The sequence below is a fragment of the Marmota flaviventris genome, chromosome 2 (assembly GCF_047511675.1).
Source record: "Marmota flaviventris isolate mMarFla1 chromosome 2, mMarFla1.hap1, whole genome shotgun sequence".
NCBI lineage: Eukaryota > Metazoa > Chordata > Mammalia > Rodentia > Sciuridae > Marmota > Marmota flaviventris.
Window position 1 is genome coordinate 3653193 of NC_092499.1, and position 17969 is coordinate 3671161.

The 17969-nt window shown below is 39.8% G+C and overlaps 1 protein-coding gene across 2 annotated transcripts in view; it reads right to left on the bottom strand.

Annotated features, from left to right (window-relative positions):
* Rcor1 (REST corepressor 1) overlaps window positions 1-17969 on the bottom strand; it is a 132875-nt gene that overhangs the window by 45392 nt on the left and 69514 nt on the right. For both annotated transcript variants that reach the window (XM_027946662.3, XM_071607509.1), the window contains exon 3: window positions 10110-10193. In XM_027946662.3, coding sequence (XP_027802463.3) covers window positions 10110-10193 — 84 coding nt within the window. The remainder of the gene's footprint in view (window positions 1-10109; window positions 10194-17969) is intronic.

Below are 17969 nucleotides of genomic sequence, written 5' to 3' on the forward strand. Positions count from 1 at the left end.
GGCACAGTCGCCTAGGCCTTATAATTCCAGCAACTGAGGCAGGAGGACTGTGAGTTCAAACCCAGACTCCTCAACTTAATTAGGCCCTAAGCAAATCAGAGAGACCCTGTCTCTAAATTTAAAACAAAACTAAACAAAAGAAAAAACAGGCAGGGGGACTGTTTTTGTTTTGTTTACAAAACAAAACAACAACAACAAAAAACCCCACACAGCACAATAGCTAAACTGTGGAACCAACCTAGATGTCCTTCAATTGTTGAATGAATTTTTTAAAATGTGGTGTATATATACACAATGGAATACTATTCAGCATTAAAAGAGAATAAAATCATGGTATTTGCAGGTAAATGCATGGAGTTGGAGAATATAATACTAAGTTAGTCAATCCCAAAAATAGCCAATCCCAAAACCAAATGCCGAATGTTTTCTCTGAATAAAAGAATGCTGATTCATAATGGGGTGGGGTGGGCTGGGATTGTGGCTGGGCTGGGATTGTAGCTCAGAGGTAGAGTGCTCACCTAGCACAGGCGGGACCCGGGTTCGATCCTCAGCACCACATTAAAAAAAAAAAAAAAAGACATTGTGGGGAAAAAAAAATAATATCCTTAAAAAAAAAGAAACATAATGGGGTGGGGTGGGGGAACATGCGAGGATTAGGTGAATTCTGGATAGAGCAAAAGGGGAGGGAGGGAGCATGGGGGTAGGAAAAAAAGTGGAATGAGATGGACATCATTAGCCTAAGTACATGTATGAAGACCCGAACGGTATGAGTCTAATTTGTGTACAACCAGAGAGATGAAAAATTGTGCTCTATATGTATAACATGAATTGTAATGTATTCATTACTGTCATATATAACAAATTAGAATTTTAAAAAACCCACACAGAACAAAAAAGCCAGGTGCAGATGTACACACCCATAATTCTACTGACTCAGGAGGGTGAGGCAGGAGGATCCAAAGTTCCAGACCAGCCTGGGCATGACCCATATCTCAAATAAAATTTAAAATAGGGTTGGAGATGCAGTTTTGTGGCTCTGAGCAGCCCTGGTTTCAATCCCCAGTATCGCAAAACAAATAACAAAACCCTTCTGCAAGTTCTTGGTACTAATATGTCCACTAGGGTTTTGCTAATCTTCAGCTGCTCCACTATACAAAGTCCATCAGGTGAGCCTATACCTCCATGAAGCGAGTGTAGAAACAAGAGGGAAGTGTACAGGTGCAGTGGTGCACATCTGCAATCTCAGCTACTTGGAAGGCTGAGGCAGGGGAATCCCAAGTTCAAGGCCAGCCTGGGCAACTTAGGGAGACCTGTCTCAAAATGAAATTTAATTGTGGGGGAGGTCACTGGGGATATAGCTCAATGTTAAGAACACCTACCTAGTATGTTTGAGGCTCTGGGTTCAATCCCCAATACCATTATTTGGAAAAAAACAAAAAACAAACCACACTGCACAGTGCAGAGCATCCCCGCAAAGAGGAACAGTCCCACCAGAAAGTACATAAGTGCAGCCAAGCAAGGTCTGGTGGCCCAAACCGGGACAGTGCACATAGGTGGGGTGTGGAAGCTACTGAGAAGGCAGCATGGAATCAAGGGTGGAAGGGTGTGGATGCACCAGTAAGAAAGGCACACTGAAGGCCCCTGGACCACCACTACATCCATTCTGACAAGTTCAAAGGCTCCTGAAATCAATGGCTGGCCTTCCTGAGTTTCTACTGTGCTCCCCCAGTGCTAGAATGGCCAGGGCAGCCCATCTGGGACCGCACTGACACTGCTCCCTCTAGTCCCTAACCCTATCTACATCACAAGCTGTCAAGAGCTTTCTAACATAAATGCTACCACTTCCAGCTATAAACCCTTCAAGGGATCCTCAATCCTTTAAGAAAGGAACTGCCTTCCCAGTTTCTTCCCTTTTTGATTCCTCTAGGACAACACGAGTCACATTCAGACAATCTCCAAAGCAAAGCACTGCTTTCCTCTTCATGCCCCATGCCTCTGCGGTCGTGCTCTTCTTCTGTCCTGAGAGCACTAGGCCCTTGTCCTGTGAACAAACTCACACACACCCCAGTTCACCCAAATGTGTACAGTCTCCCACAGCTGCTCCCCAGGAAGACTGGTGCCTTCTGCTGGGCCCAAGGGGGCCATCAGGGCACTGAGTCAGGGCAAGAGACACCCAGTGCTGAAATAATCTAAGGGTAGACATTCTTCTCCATTGAGTGACCATTTCCAGCCTCACCACACAACGGTAGACTGTTCTTGTCATTCAAGCCTTTGCCCCTACACAATGTGCACTGTTTCATCAAACAATTTTCCATGATCATTTGCTAGAACAGTTTCAACTCTACTGCTCTTAGCTACTACTAAGAATTATTTACATTTCTTCAACACAAAAGTTGTCTCTCCAGAGCACCTGTTCTAGGCAAACCTGCCATTAAATGATTGTTACTTAGGCACAGCCCAAAGCAACTCTTGTAATATCAGTAATATTTTAAGTACTTAATTATACTTTATTAAACAAAGCTATGCATGATGGCTTCAGAAGTGTACTATAAATGCAGTCTGGAGACCAGCGATCTATGCTAATCTTGGCTACTAACTAGCTGTGAGACTGAAAACATTTGATGAAACCTCTCGCTAGACCTCAATTTTTTGCCTCTAAAAAGGACTAGAAAACAGGGCTGGGATTGTGGCTCATCGGTAGAGCACTCGCCTAGTGTGTTCGAGGCCCTGGGTTCGATCCTCAGCACCACATAAAAATAAATAAATAAAATAAAGGTATTGTGTACAACTAAGAAATAAATATTTAAATAAACAAATAAATAAAGATGTTGTGTCCAACTACAACTAAAAAAAAAATAAATATTGAAAAAAAGGACTAGAAACAATTTTTTGTTCACATATTCATTTTCCTGCTCTCTCTCCACTGAGCATAACCTTTTTGTACCCCTTACTCCCTATAGCTAGAACTCCTGCTCAACAAAAACAGGAGTAACTATCAATAGTGAATGAACTCATATCCAAAGCAACCCAAGCAAGATATTCCTAGAGAGAACTTCATTCCACAAGTCTAAGACTTACCTAAAAAAATAAATATGAGTCAGGAAGATGGAAAAGATGGTACCAAATAAGAGAAAACAACAACAAAATAACCCAGAACAATAAAACAAAAGCAAGAGTTCAGACATACCCACGGGTACACACCAGAGGCTAAAGCAAGTGGAGGAGGCAAATGCTCCTGCCTGCAGACCAGCAGCCGTGCTCCTGGGTGAATGCCCACACAAACCCCTGCGTGAGGAGAAGCACCAGAGCTCTGGTCAGACTGCAGAGCCCAGAGGCAGCCAGGAGGCCAGGCCCTCCAGTGGGTAAACTGACAACTATAGCCCTCATGTCCAGACAAGGGAATGTTACTTAGTGCTAAAAAGATGTATGCCATCAAGCTTGAGGAAGGCATGGAGGAACCTTGGATGCACGGTCTTAAGTGGCAGGCCATGCACTGTGAATCCAATCAGATAGCATTCTGGAAAAGGCAAGTCTACAGAGACAGTGCAGGGTCAGTGGTTGCCAGGGACTGAGGAGCACAGGAAGACGAAAAGGGAGAGTAGAGGATTCTTAGGGCAGTGAAACCACTCTGTGTGACAACTTCAACAAGGGAAGCACGTCATTACACATCCGTTCATGCAACACAAGAGTGAGCCCTAATGTCAACGTGGACTGTGAGTGACAATGGGGTATTGGTGAAGGTTCATCAACTGTAACCAATATATCCCTCTGGTATGCTCAGGTACAAGACGTCTGCTGAGGGGTAAATTACAGGTGTGGGAGAGCAGAAGGAAAGCTGGCATTCTCTGTATTTTCTGCTTTCTTCAGCTATGAACCTACAACTGCTCTTTAGACAGTCATGTGCCACTTAACAATGGGGATACATTCTGAAAAATGTGTCATAAGGCTCTTCTGTCAGTGTGCAAACATCACACAAAGTAGGTAGTATAGGTAGCCTACTGCACACTGGGCTGCATGGTGTATGTGCATTAGTCATAGCCTCTGCTCCTAGGGTCATAATGATCAAAACAGCACAGCATTGATGAAGAGAAAACGAAACAATCAGGAGATGCAGAAAACATGAGAAGTATGAGGCTGCCGACATAAAAAATTCTGCAAAACATTCTATGTTAATAAGTAGAAGTACACTTTAAAATACAGGGATGTGGCTTAGTGGCACAGTGCTTGCTTTGTATGCCTGAGGCCCCAAGTTCCATCCTCAAGACCACCATAAATAAATAAATAATGATCATGATTCAAAATAAGACATAAACCAGTTCCATCATCATTTGTTTTCATTTTCGTGTCTGTACATAATTATAAGCCTAGCGTGGTGGTGCACGCCTGTAATCCCAGCAGCTCAGGAGGATCGAGTTCAAAGCCAGCCTCAGCGAAAAGTGAGATGCTAAGCAATTCAATGAGACCCTGTCTCTAAATAAAATACAAAACAAGGCTGAGGATGTAGCTCAGTGGTTGAGTGTCCCCAGGTTCAATCCCTGGTACCAAAAAAAAAGGCATAATTATATGTGTTATACTTAAAGGACTGCAGAGCAGTAGCCACAAATGAGTAGATACAAGGGCTATAATATCACTGAAAAACAGAAATTTTTCAGTTCAGTGCTTTTTTTTTTGGGGGGGGGGGGGGGTTGACGGTACTGGAGATTGAACCCTGGGGTACTTTTGCCACTGAGATGCATGCCCTGTTCTTTTTAAATTGAGACAGGGTCTCACTAACTTGCTAAAGTTGGCCTCAAACTTTGGATCCACCTGCCTCGGCTATGCAAGCAACTGGGATTATGGGCATGCACCACTGTGCCCAACTACATTATAATCTTATGGGACCACCATATATGCATTGATGGAAACATCATTATGCTACAGGGACAGGAAGTAAGAATGTTCACTGTAACCTCTTTTAACAATAAAAGAAGCCTATAATATTTAAATATTTACTAATAGTCAATTTTGTTTAAAAAAAAAAAGGACTATGGTACAGCTATACACTTCTTTTTTTAATACTTATTTTTTAGTTTTAGGTGGACACAATATCTTTATTTTCTTTTATGTGGTGCTAAGGATTGAACCCAGTGCCTCACGCATGCCAACTGAGCACGCTACCACTTGAGCTACATCCCAAGCTAATAATCAAAAAGGATTTGTTATAGTCAAAAAGGAACTGCAGATGTGGTAAGATGAGACAAAGTCCAAAATACTTTTTGAGGAACAAATTGGTGAGCAGCTTATACTTTGTGATGAAAGTTTTTTATATTAATATACATAAAATGCTAGAAAAAGAATATTTATTGTAAACAGTGGCTATGGAAGAGATTTCACTATCTACATCATGTTACATATTGTTCAAATTTTTTTGCAGTACTGTTTCTTTAATATTTATTTTTAGTTGTAGATGGACACAATATATTTTTTTTAATATTTGTTCCTTTTTTTTTTTTAAGTTTTAGTTGGACACAATAACCTTTATTTTTTATGTGGTGCTGAGGATTGAACCCAATGCCTCACGTGTGCTAGGCAAGTGCTCTACTGCTGAGCTACAATCCCAGCCCTTATTTATTTTTATATGGTGCTGAGAATTAAACCCAGTGCCTCACACACATTAGAGAAGCGCTCTACCACTGAGCTTCAACTCTAGCCCAGTACCATTTATTTATTTATTTGTTTGTTTGTTTGTTGTAGTTGCACACAATCCCTTTATTTATATGTGGTGCTGAGGATCTAACCCAGGGCTTTGCAATGCTAAGCGAACGTTCTACCACTAAACCACAACCCCAGCCCGACCATTTATTTTTATAAACAAAAAGTTTTTAACTAAAAATTTTTGTAATAATCTTAAGTAATCCTAAGAGACAGAATGTCAACAGCCGCTTTGAGAAGAAACCAACAGAGAAAAGCCAGGGATCTATAGGCAAAATTTCTTGCTATTTGCTAAAATCCAACCAAGACCCAATCCCCTATTCTACCTAATGTTCAAATCAATGATGGACAATCAACACTTAACATTCCTTTCAAATAAAGGAAAAAGACAAGTATGAGTAAAAAGTTGCCTATTACAGAGGTGAAGAACCAAGGGAAAGATGATAGAGAATAAATTATGTATCCTCATTTGCATTAACACCAAAATTACATTTTATTGCCCAACTTTGGTTAGATTATTAGCCAACGGCATAATTCCCAAATTCCACAAGTAGGAACCTACTTGGAGAACCCTGACTGACTTGAAAGAATACCACTGTGTTCTCACACACGTCCTCACACTTGGATAGAGAAGCAAATTCCTTCCAATCCACAATTCATTCCTAGAAATGCAACTTAAGAAAAAACAAAAACAAAAACAAAAAATGGGCAAAGGTCTATGACTCGGTTTTTAACTGCAGGCTTTCTTTACAATAGCAATGAATTAAAAATAATCCGAATTTTCAGTAGAGGAATGGTTAAACACACTGATTCATCCATAGAATGAACTATTACAGTGATTTTAAATGTTCACAAGGCATTTGAACAATGTGGGAGTGCTCAAAATCACACACACACACACACACACACACACACCCCATCTCATCTATACAAATATGCAGGGGGAAAGTGACTGGAAGAAACACTCCAAAATGTTTTATTTCGGGATGATGGGGAAATGGGTTAATTTTTCTTTTTGCACTTTTCTGTCTTCCAAACTTTTAACAGTATATAAATGTTATAGCGGTGCATGCCTGGAATTCAAGCTATAAATACAATACTCTCCTTGGTCTAACTGGATTTTTTAAAAAGAAATCCATCATCAGGCTGCTGTTTTGTGAGTTTATAAGAGCAGAATAGCAGAGGAAGGGTATTCGCATTTTGCAAGATCACAAGTTGAGGCCAATCTCAGCAATATAAGAAGATCCTGTCTCAAAAATTAAATTTAAAAATACCTGAAGATGTAGCTAAGTGGTAAAGTGGTTACCTAGCATATATAACACCCTGGGGGTTCAAGCCTTAATACCACACAAAAAGAATTCTTTTAGATTGTTTTTTTTTTTTTAAATACTTTTTTAGTTGTTCATAGACCTTTATTTTATTTATTTCTATGCAGTGCGGAGAATCAAACCCAGTGCCTCACACATGCCAGACAAGTGCACTACCACTGAGACACAGTCCCGGCCCTAGATTATTTATTAAGGTTTAAAGCTTTAACTAATTCTGAGCAGGGATTAAACTACAACTGCAACTTTACCTTAGGCAATAACCATAGTTTAAAAACCTATTAAATTTATATATTCTGCTCTTCTCTTATCGGTCTAGAAAAATACATATATATATATATAAAAATCAAATTCTGACTCCAAAGATTCCAACAGAGAACAAAATACAAATAGGCAAAAGATGCTAATACAATCTTGGCCTGCAATGACAGATGGTGGCAGGAGTGAAGCCTGAGACTTGAAGGACTCAGTCTGAGAGACAGGTTTAGAGCCCAGTAACTCTGGACACCACTCTGAGTTCCATCACATAGGATCCATGTTGGTTCTACACACTTCTGTGGAAGATGAGCTGTAAAATGGGAACAGGAACTTTCCCCTGGAAAAGTTCTCTGTAGAGACTGAAAGCTATGGGAGCATGGACAGCATTTCAGTACTTGTTGTGCTTGACATAAAGCTCAGCAAATGCCCACCCTCCTCAATATTCAGTTTTGGACACAACTGGAGATGGGTATTATGACCAAATGAATATGTCCAGGAAGGCAACAAATGAAAAGAGACTCCAAAATCAAACCACCTTGAAAAGCACTCAAAGCAACTAGGTGGGTCTAACTTGGACTCAGCATAAAGAAGTCAGGATGGCTCATGTGAAGTAGACTTATTCAGCACAGCCCAGCAAACAAAGCTTTACAACACAGGGAGGTAGATTTTCAGCTCTCCTTAAGAGAGAATAATACATTAAAAAATGGCATAGATGGCTTTTTTAAGTCCCTACAAATGCTCAAAGGGAAGGGGAAAAAAAATCAGGAAATGCATAGAAAGGTCTTCTCAAACATGGCGAAGGCATCAGAAGTGCCAATACTCTTCCTCTGCTATTCTGTTCTTCTAAATTCATACAATAGCCTGATGGTGATAAAATTAAGATCTTCTTTTGAGCCAGGCAAGGTGGCACATACCTGTAATCCCAGAGGCTGAGGCCAGCCTCAGCACCTTAATGAGGCCCTGTCTCAAAAAATAAAAGGTTGGGGATGTGGCTCAGTGGTTAAGCACCTCTGGGTTCAATCTCTAGTTGGAGGGGGCGGGGATTTTAAAAAATCACATTGGACTAAGAAGAATATTATGTTAATTAAGTTTAACATTACTACGAGTAGTTCAATTTCCAAGTTCCAGGGAAGGCACTATACAAAAAGGGATCCCTCTGAGTCAAAATTAAACATACTTCTTGGGCTGGGTTGTGGCTCAGTGGTAGAGCGCTTGCCTAGCATGTTTGAGGCCCTGGGTTCGAACCTCAGCACCACATAAAGATAAATAAAGGTATTATTGTGTCCATCTACAACTAAAAAAAAAAAAATGTTAAAAAAAAACACACTTCTTTATATAGGAGCTCTTAACAACTTAAATATGCTTACATGAATATTAAATATCCAAGGGGCTTGGGATGTGGCTCAAGTGGTAGAGTGCTCACCTAGCATGCGTGAGGCACTGGGTTTGATTCTCAGCACCACGTAAAAATAAAGATATTGTGTCCACCTAAAACTAAAAATAAATATTAAAAATTTTTTAAAAAAGAATATTAAATATTCAAGAGGAAGATACAGAATATGCATGTATGCATCATTTCTCATACTGTCTTGGCACTAGAAACCCATTAATACCTACTTTTTTTAAATATTATTTTTTAGTTGTAGTTGGACACAATATCTTTATTTTATTTATTTATTTTTTATGTGGTGCTGAGGATCAAACCCAATGCCTTCCATGTGCTAGGCGAGCGCTCTACTGGTGAACCACAACCCCAGCCCCTTAACACCTATTTTAATACTGCAAAACATAACTTGGGAATCCTAATCGAAGCCTAAGAGCTCCAGCCTTCACTGAAGATTCAAGAGATTCCTTGTGAACATCGTCACTGATAGATTTCTAAGCCCTACCACACTACAGAACAATTATTTCTAACCTATTTTGTCAGCGATCAATATGAGGATCCAAGGTCCTTTGCTTCAGAATAAAAATGTATATCAGATCAAAAAACACTGCACATGATTTCAGAATTAACAAGGCCCATAAATGCCATCCATGGACATCCACTAAAAAATTCTCAAAAGAAGAATCAGTCTCCAAGTTATGATGAAAATAAGGACTTTGAATGTGGCAAAGACTTATGGTAATATCGCAGATATAAAAATTAATCTGGCATGGCATTATGAGGGGATAGAAAATATAACTAATATTAACAGCTATAGAAACTCTACCTCTCCCGGCAAAGAAAACCCAGTCAAGAGTATTTGCCTGGAAAAAAAAAAAAATCTCACCCAGGCTGGAGCTGGAGCTCAGTGGTAGAGCACCCGCTTCGAACATGAGGCACTGGGTGCAAACCTCAGCACCACATAAAAAATAAAGATATTGTGTCCAGCTACAACTAAAAAAAAAAAATCTCACACAGTTAACAGTCGATTCAAAAATTTTATTTCCAGCTAGGTTCAAGGCTCAATAGTAAGACCTCTTTCTAATGATACATATTTGCCCTTAGTGATCTTCCAAATTAAGACCTGTGTAACTCTTTGTCCTCATAAATCTATAAACTCCCCAGCTTGGGGAGTTAATATACAGCATGATAATTTTCTTTCCACTCGGAGCCATTTCTCTTACTTACTTCAACAGTACCTTACACAGAATTTGGGGGGGGGGGGTGGGGGACATAAAGATTAAAAAACCATAGGTTAGAAATCTTTAAACTATAAAGCCAAAGTAAAGAAATTCATACTTTCGAAATCTACAAATTACTTAAAAACGTTAGAGAATGTAGTATGCACAGGAACTCCTAACGCAGAGAAGACCCTGGTCACACAGACATGGAAGGAAGGTTTTGAGACTTACACTTTGCCTCTGACAGATTCTGATTGGGCGACCAGACCAGCATGCCGAGATTATCCCGTTCTTGACTGCGCCTTGCCAGTTTGGCTTGTGGAAAGAAAAAAAAAATTTTTTTTTATTATAATTTAGCAGATACAGTAGCAAGCAGTAAGTAATAAACACTCTGGTCTTCTAAGGCCTAGGTGGTGAGGACAGGGGCCCTTTTCCCTGAAGCTGCCTAGGGCACCCACACACTTGCTGACAGAGCAGGGAAAGGGACAGGCTGCTAAAGCCTTCTATCTCCAGATCCTTTCCCACTCTACTTTTAATTCCTGGACACAGGTGCCTATGAGGCCAATATCATTGCTGTTGCCACCTGCTAGGTGGGGAGACAGCACAGCAGGACAAAACAGAGCAGGGCACAAAGGGCAGAGCACCCAGCGCTCCTTCCCTCTCTGTCCTCAGGTATACCCAGAAAGGAGCTATCTACCCCCAAGTTCTCCATGTGCACAATACCCTCACCCTTCTCTACCAGATTGACTTTTTAGTGACATAACAACCCTAGTACAAAGACTCTTTCAAGGGCTGGGATTGTGGCTCAGTGGTAGAGTGCTCGACCAGGACGTACAAGGCCCAAGGTTTGATCCTCAGCATCACATAAAAATAAGTAAATAGAGATATTATGTCCAGCTACAACTAAAAAATTAAAATACTCTTTTAACAGCTTTATTAAGATTAAGAAACCACAGGTTAGAAATCTTTAAACTGTCAAGCCAAAGTAAAGAAATTCATACTTTTAAAATCTACAAATTAAAATACACATAAAAATACATAAAGATACTGTGTGTTCATCTACAACTAAATATATATATATATTTAATTTTAACCCAAAAAGCAGCTTCTAAAATGTATTCAAATCCTTATAAATCTGTGATACAAAACAAAAGGCCAACAAATTAATGTATGTCAAGTGTCCAGTTGACCACTGGTATAACTCGATTAACTGCAAGCAAATGTCATATATTACAACAAGGACATTTAAAGCATGATCCTGTTTCCTTTCCTATTTTTTTGAGATATAGTCTTATTATAGGAACTTCAGGATCATCAAGCCTCAGTCTCCTGAGAGGCAGGGATCACAGTGCTGGCCTTTTTCTTCTATTCTTAACATTATCGCCCCTAAAATATAACAGCTTACAGACCTCACTTAAAAGGAGGCAAAGACAACTAAATATAAAAACGCCACCCCTCCCCATTATAAATAGGGAGTTGGGAAATGCACAAAGTCTGGTAAGTAAATTTATGGATGATGGGATAATGCGTGAAGGATGAGGGGACAGGAAAGTGACCAAAAAAAGATGGCACTGACTACCTTTAAGATTGCCTTTTTATATAGTTCTGACTTTTAGAAAAATACTAATAGTGTACATAATCTTAAAATAAAATTAAGACAACAGAAAAAGCTGACTCCCAAGCACCCTTTCTTTAAGGCAATGAATCTACCTACGAGGGTGCAGCCCTGCAGCCTACTGAGACCCCCTTCCCACACGTGGCAGTTAGGCTGTAGTGTGAGCAGTGGAGAGACTGCATTCAGACCACAGCAACATGGTACCAGAGGCAAGTATTTAGCAAATAAACAAAAAGCTGTTTAAAATCATCAAGTCATTAAGGAAAAGGCAAACTAGAGCCACATGAGATGCCATTCACATTATCCATTAAGACACTGAAAATACTGAATGTGGCGGAACTGGAACTCCGTGCTGCTGGTGAGAGTATGAAATAAAAGTACCATTTTGGGGAAAAGGTCTGACAGTTTCCAACAATGTGTCATAGCCATGGAACGGCATACAATTCAGCAATAAAAAGGAACAATAAACATGAGAACACAAATGAATCTCAAAATAACTAAGGTTGAGGAAAAGAGTTACAATATGGAAAGGATTTTAGAAAAATTCTAAGGTGCCAAACTGATGATAAAACAGTATGAATTCTTGGTTTGCAGATCAACTAAACTACAGCTGTGGCATACATGCACGTATGCACTTATTTCCCACAGCCATCCAACAAGAGGGTCTTGAAGGAATGACAAACAGAGTACATCAGTTCCCAGACGTGGTTTCTGAATACCATTCTCCAATAAAAGAAACCAGTGCTCCTTGAAGAAGTAGTTTATACAAGGCTAGGAGAGCAATACTAGAAAACCCTACAATATTTTGTTATGTGACAAAGTCTGAAGACATTCAGAGAACAATGAGACCTCTCTCCCATAGGGAAATTCCACAACAACTTGAGCAATAAAATAAATGAGAGTAATAAAATAACAACCTATGAGTCTATACTGATATAAATAAAACGACAGATAAATGAAAGAAAGCCGGAGGCAAAATGACCAGAAGAGAGAGAATCACGCTGTGTGAAGGCTTATCACTGTGTGAGGCAAGTACCACAGTCAGCATGACACTGGCAAAAGAGGACACAGATCAGGGCAACAGAAGAGTCCAGAAACAGACCATGTAAATATGTTTGACTGACTTGTAACAAAGGTCAAAGGTACAAAAAGAATTCAGGAGAGAAAAAATTAAAAGAGTATTTGGAGGGCTGGGGTTGTGGCTCAGTGGTAGAGCACTTGCCTAGCATGTGTGAGGCCCTGGGTTCAAGTCTCAGCACCACAAATAAATAAATAAAATAAAGGTCCATTGACAACTAAAAAAATATATATTTTTTTTTTTAAAAAAGAGTATTTGAACAACTGGATCTCCATATGCAAAAGTGAACCTCAATTTTTACTCTACATCTTGAAATTTTTATTCAAAAGGATATTATAGAAAAACATAAAATTACGAAACTTTCAGAAAAAACATAGGAAAAAATCTTCATAAATGTGGTTTAGGAAAACTGTTCCTAGTTATGACATCAAGAGTATAATTCATAAAATGACAGTAAATTGTGCTTAAGTAAATTTAATAAATAACTTGCTCTCTAAAATACACTGTTGAGATACCCTGTAAAAACAGGCATCTGTCACACACCTGACAAAGGACTGCATACAGAATATATGAAGAACTTTCAAACTCAACAGTAAAATAACACACACACACCCCACCTTTGGTATGAGGGATTGAACTCAGGGGCACTCGACCACTGAGCCACATCCCCAGTCCTATTTTGTATTTTATTTAGAGACAGGGTCTCACTGATTTGCTCAGTGCCTCCCTTCTGCTGAGGCTGGCTTTGAACTCACTATCCTCCTGTCTTAGCCTGCAGAGCTACTGGGATTATAGGAGTGCACCACTGCACCTGGCCCAATTTTTAATATACTGGCAAAGATTTGCAGATGGGGTATCACACGAAAAGATGTTCAACATCATCAATTATTAGGAAAATGTAAATCCTTGTAGGCACCACATGCCTACAAGAACCTCTAAAGCCAAAGACAGGTGACACTAGGTGCTGACAAAACCAAGAGGAACTGACATGCTTATGAATGACACAACCACTCTGGAAAGCAGCACCTTTCAAAAAAAATAAACTATCCACCAAGTGACTGGCCCAGGAACCTCACACTTGGGTACAAACCCTTACAGCCTTAGTGTGCCTTAGCTCCATTTACCATCAACTACTCAGACATCCTTCTGAGAGGAAATGGACAAATGGTACCTGAAGAGTACACAGCAGTAAAAACAAAGGAGCTGTTCACCCACGCAGTGACACAGACACATCTCTCCAGCACCATCCTGGTGATGGCAAGCCTCCTCGTGGGTTACTTTTACATCCATCCATTCACAGGACACTCTGAAAGGGTCCAACTAGACAGAGGGCAGGCCAAGGTTCCAGGACAGAGGTGCAGGAGGGTCAGGGCAAGCAGAGCTAATCTTCTGGACATGGACTATACACCAAAAGTAGGTCAGTCTTTCTATATGTAAACTGAAAACTATAAATACAATGAAAAGGGAACAATGTCATAGAAACTGGTGTATGCTGCAGTTGTTGTCTGTCTGAAGTAGACGATCAAGTGCTAAAAACCACAGAACATTAACAGAGCCCTACCAAGAACAACCAGAGGACCCAGGGAAACTGAAATCACCCAGTGCCATCCACAGAGATGAAAGGGGTTTGCGCTGTGGGCAGGAATGACAGGGAGCAGGAAAGCAAAAGGCGGGTGACCCTACAGCTGGCAATTCCAAGTACACGTGTCAGCCATGTTTTCCACATGCTGCTCAGACCTATGAAAATTTATTGAGGGGCTGAGGCTGTAGCTCAGTGGCAGAGCGCTTGCCTGTCATGTGTGAGGCACTGGGTTCGATCCTCAGCACCACATAAAAATAAACAAATAAAATAAAGGCATTCTGTCCATCTACAAATACAAAAACATTAAAAAAAAAAAGAAAAGAAAATTTATTGAGTCCCAATCAGCATATTTTTTTTTTGCGAGAGAGAGAGAGAATTTTAATATTTATTTTTTAGTTTTCGGCGGACACAACATCTTTGTTTGTATGTGGTGCTGAGGATCGAACCCGGGCCACACGCTTGCCAGGCGAGCGCGCTATGGCTTGAGCCACATCCCCAGCCCCCCAATCAGCATATTTTTTAAAGAACAAGAATGAAAAATAGTGTACAATTTCATTTAGTGTGTGTACAAACTATAGGTGGAGGTTTTATTCCAAGACTGAAAGTCTCTGCCCTAGAGACTCATTAAGACATGGCTTGGAACAATAATGTGCTGCTCAGTTTGGTTTTTGTTTTATCTTCTTTTTTGAAACCAGGTGTCATTATGTCCAAGCTGCTCTCCAAGGCCTGAGCCAAAGCCCCCCCCCGCCCACTTCAGCAGCCAGGAAGCTTCAACCTCCCAAGTAGTTCGGACCTAGGGTGTGTGTTTTCTGTGTCAGCTTGGCTAGATGACAAGATACAGTTATTTAACCAAACACTAACACAGGCATTGCTATCAAAGTGTTTAGTAGATAGGATTAACATCTTTAATCAGTTGAGTGTTTTTTAAGAAAATTACCCACTGTAACATGAGAGAACCTTATCATGTCCAAAGAAAGACCTTTATGAGCAAAATCTGAGATTCTATCTATCTAGTACTAGGGATTTAACTCAGAACACTTTACCACTGAGCTACATTCCCAGCCCTTTTTATTTTATTATTATTATTTTTTATTTTGAGATGGTGTCACTAATTGCTGAGGCTGGCTTTGAACTTGTGATCCTCCTGCTTCAGCCTCCCAGATTGCTAGGTATGTTCCACAGTGCCCAGTGGTAAAACTGACATTTTAGGGAAGCGACCGAGACTGAAGTCTCAACTCCTTACAGCAGGCCTGCCCTAAATATTTCAGATTTGTCTGGTCCCCACAATCAGACAAATAAATTACTTAGAATAAACTTCACGTATATAATGCAGACACACATTCATAAATACTCTATCAGCTCTGCCTTTCTGGAGAACCCTGACTGATAAGGATAGTCACTACAGAAGCAGGTGCAGTACAAAAACTAAGAAACACTCTAACACCCATCAACAGGGACTGGATAAACCGTGGTGGCTATGTGAATTAAAAGGGATTAAACACAGAAAATAAAATTAATCAGATCCACACAATTTCTATGACAAGAAGCAAACTAAAGGAAATGTGCATAAGCATCAATATTAAAATGTAAAAGTGATGGTCCAGTTATGGGGTACATTCATTTAAGGAATAAGACATACACAATAAAGATTTTAAACATCAGGTTAACAGCCATTTTGAGAGGGGGATCTTGCTTTGCAGCATCTATAATGTTATACTGCTCTCTGCACAACTGTGGTAGACAAATGCAGTTTTGTGTATTTTTATGTTTGTATAATTTCAAAACAAAGAATTAAAAAGGAAGTCTTCACTGCATGATTTGATGTTTCTAATACAGTTGCTGTGTTCAAATTTAAAAATCATCTCAGTGCCCCCACACTAAGGAAAATAGTCTTCTAACCTATTTTTTGTTCTTCCCTGAAACCATGAATTAGCTATTTCTTATTTTACAATGCCATAATTTATTTGTCCTCTGGTTGGAAGCAGAGCATCACCTTATGCTTAACACCTGACATTCCACCAGCACAGTCTGAGGGTTCCAATTTCTCCACATCTCTGCCAGCACTTGGTATTGACTGACCCTGAGTTCTAGCCAGCAGGAGTGGTGTCTCATTGTAGCTGGATGTGCACTTCCCTGATGACTAATGATGATGAGCACACTGGATTTGCTATCTGACCATTTGCATATGTCTTTCTTGGAGAAATGTCTATTTAGATCCTTTGTCATGTATAAACACAGTTCTTTGTCTAGTCTAGGATTTTATGGTGCAGTTCTTTCCAAGGCTAAAGTGAGTTCCTATACAGTTACAGGTAACATAGTCCAGAGAAATGAGAACATAGGACCACATGAAAACTTGTACACAAATGTCCACAGCACCATTATTCACATGATGGCCATAAAAAAGGAATGTAGCACTAATGCATGATCAATATAGGTGAGAATTGAAAACATGTTAAATGAAAACAGCCAGTCACAAAAAATAAAAATAAAAAGTAAATAAAACCTGGTCGTATGCCTGTAATCCCAGCAAACGGGAGCTAGCAGGGCTGAGGTAGGAGAATTACAAGGTCAAGACCAGCTTCAGCAACTTAGTAAGACCTTGTCTCAATACAAAAAATAAAAAGGGCTGGGGGTGAGGATGGGATTGTGGCTCAATGGTAGAGCACTTGCCTAGCAAGCGTGAGGCACTGGGTTCCATCCCGGAACCACATAAAAATAAACAAAGATATTGTGTCCATCTACAACTTAAAAAAAAAAAAAAAATTAAAGGTGGGGGGGTGGCTGGAGTATAGCTCAGTGATAGAGTGAACCTGGGTTCAAGCCCAAGTACCAAAACCAAAAACAAATTTTAAAAAATTAGAAAATAAAAAATAATAAATCAAGCAACTATAGAGACTAAAAGTAGACAAGTGGTTGCCAGAAGCTGTAAGCTGGGAGAAATGGGGAGTCACCGCCAAGCATAGGGTTTCTTTGTAAGATGATGAAAATGTTCTCACACTGATTTCTAGTGATGGCTGCATAACTCTGTGAATATACTGAAAACTACTGAGTTGTATTTTTTTAAATAAGTCTCCTTAACAAATTACATCTCAAGAAAGCTGTTATAAAAAAAAAAAAAAACAGAGGGATTACTTATTTCATATGCTTTTAGTATATTTTTCTCATAAGTAAATGAATTTAAAAGCAAAATATCAAAATATAGATCAGACAAACCATGTTATAAGTTTAAAATGTACATAATTCCTTGGAAAAGAAGTGGGTTGCTGGATAAAGAAACAGAATTTGTAATTTAGCTTCATATGTTCCCCAGTTTGAATTTGCACTGAAAGAACACATTCATAGTACAATTTAGTTTTCTTTTAAAGAAAAATGTTAAGGGAGCTCAACTAAAAATTAGAAAGTATCATTTCATAAACCTGCATCTCTTACATTGCTCCTTCCTGAGAGAAGAGAACTCACGCAAACTACTTACAGAAAATGAAAACCACATACCTTCGGAACTCAAGAACTCCTGAGTGCTGAAGGGGACACCACTGTGAGGGAAATAAAGCCAGCCAGCCCACTCTGCTCAGCTGCAGCAAGTCTGCTCTAGTTGTGCCACTTCATGGAATGAGTATAGCAAGGCAAATTACCACAGACCAAGACCTAAAAATACTTGAGCAACAGGCCGCTTTTAAAACCTGTAACTGTAAACCAAGACCACACTTGCCCGGAGGCTCTCCAACTGCTACCAGAAAACCAACCAGCATGAACTCACCTTCAGAGACGACAAGTCCTTCAACCAATCACTGTGAGTGGGTTTGCAGATACCAGGCT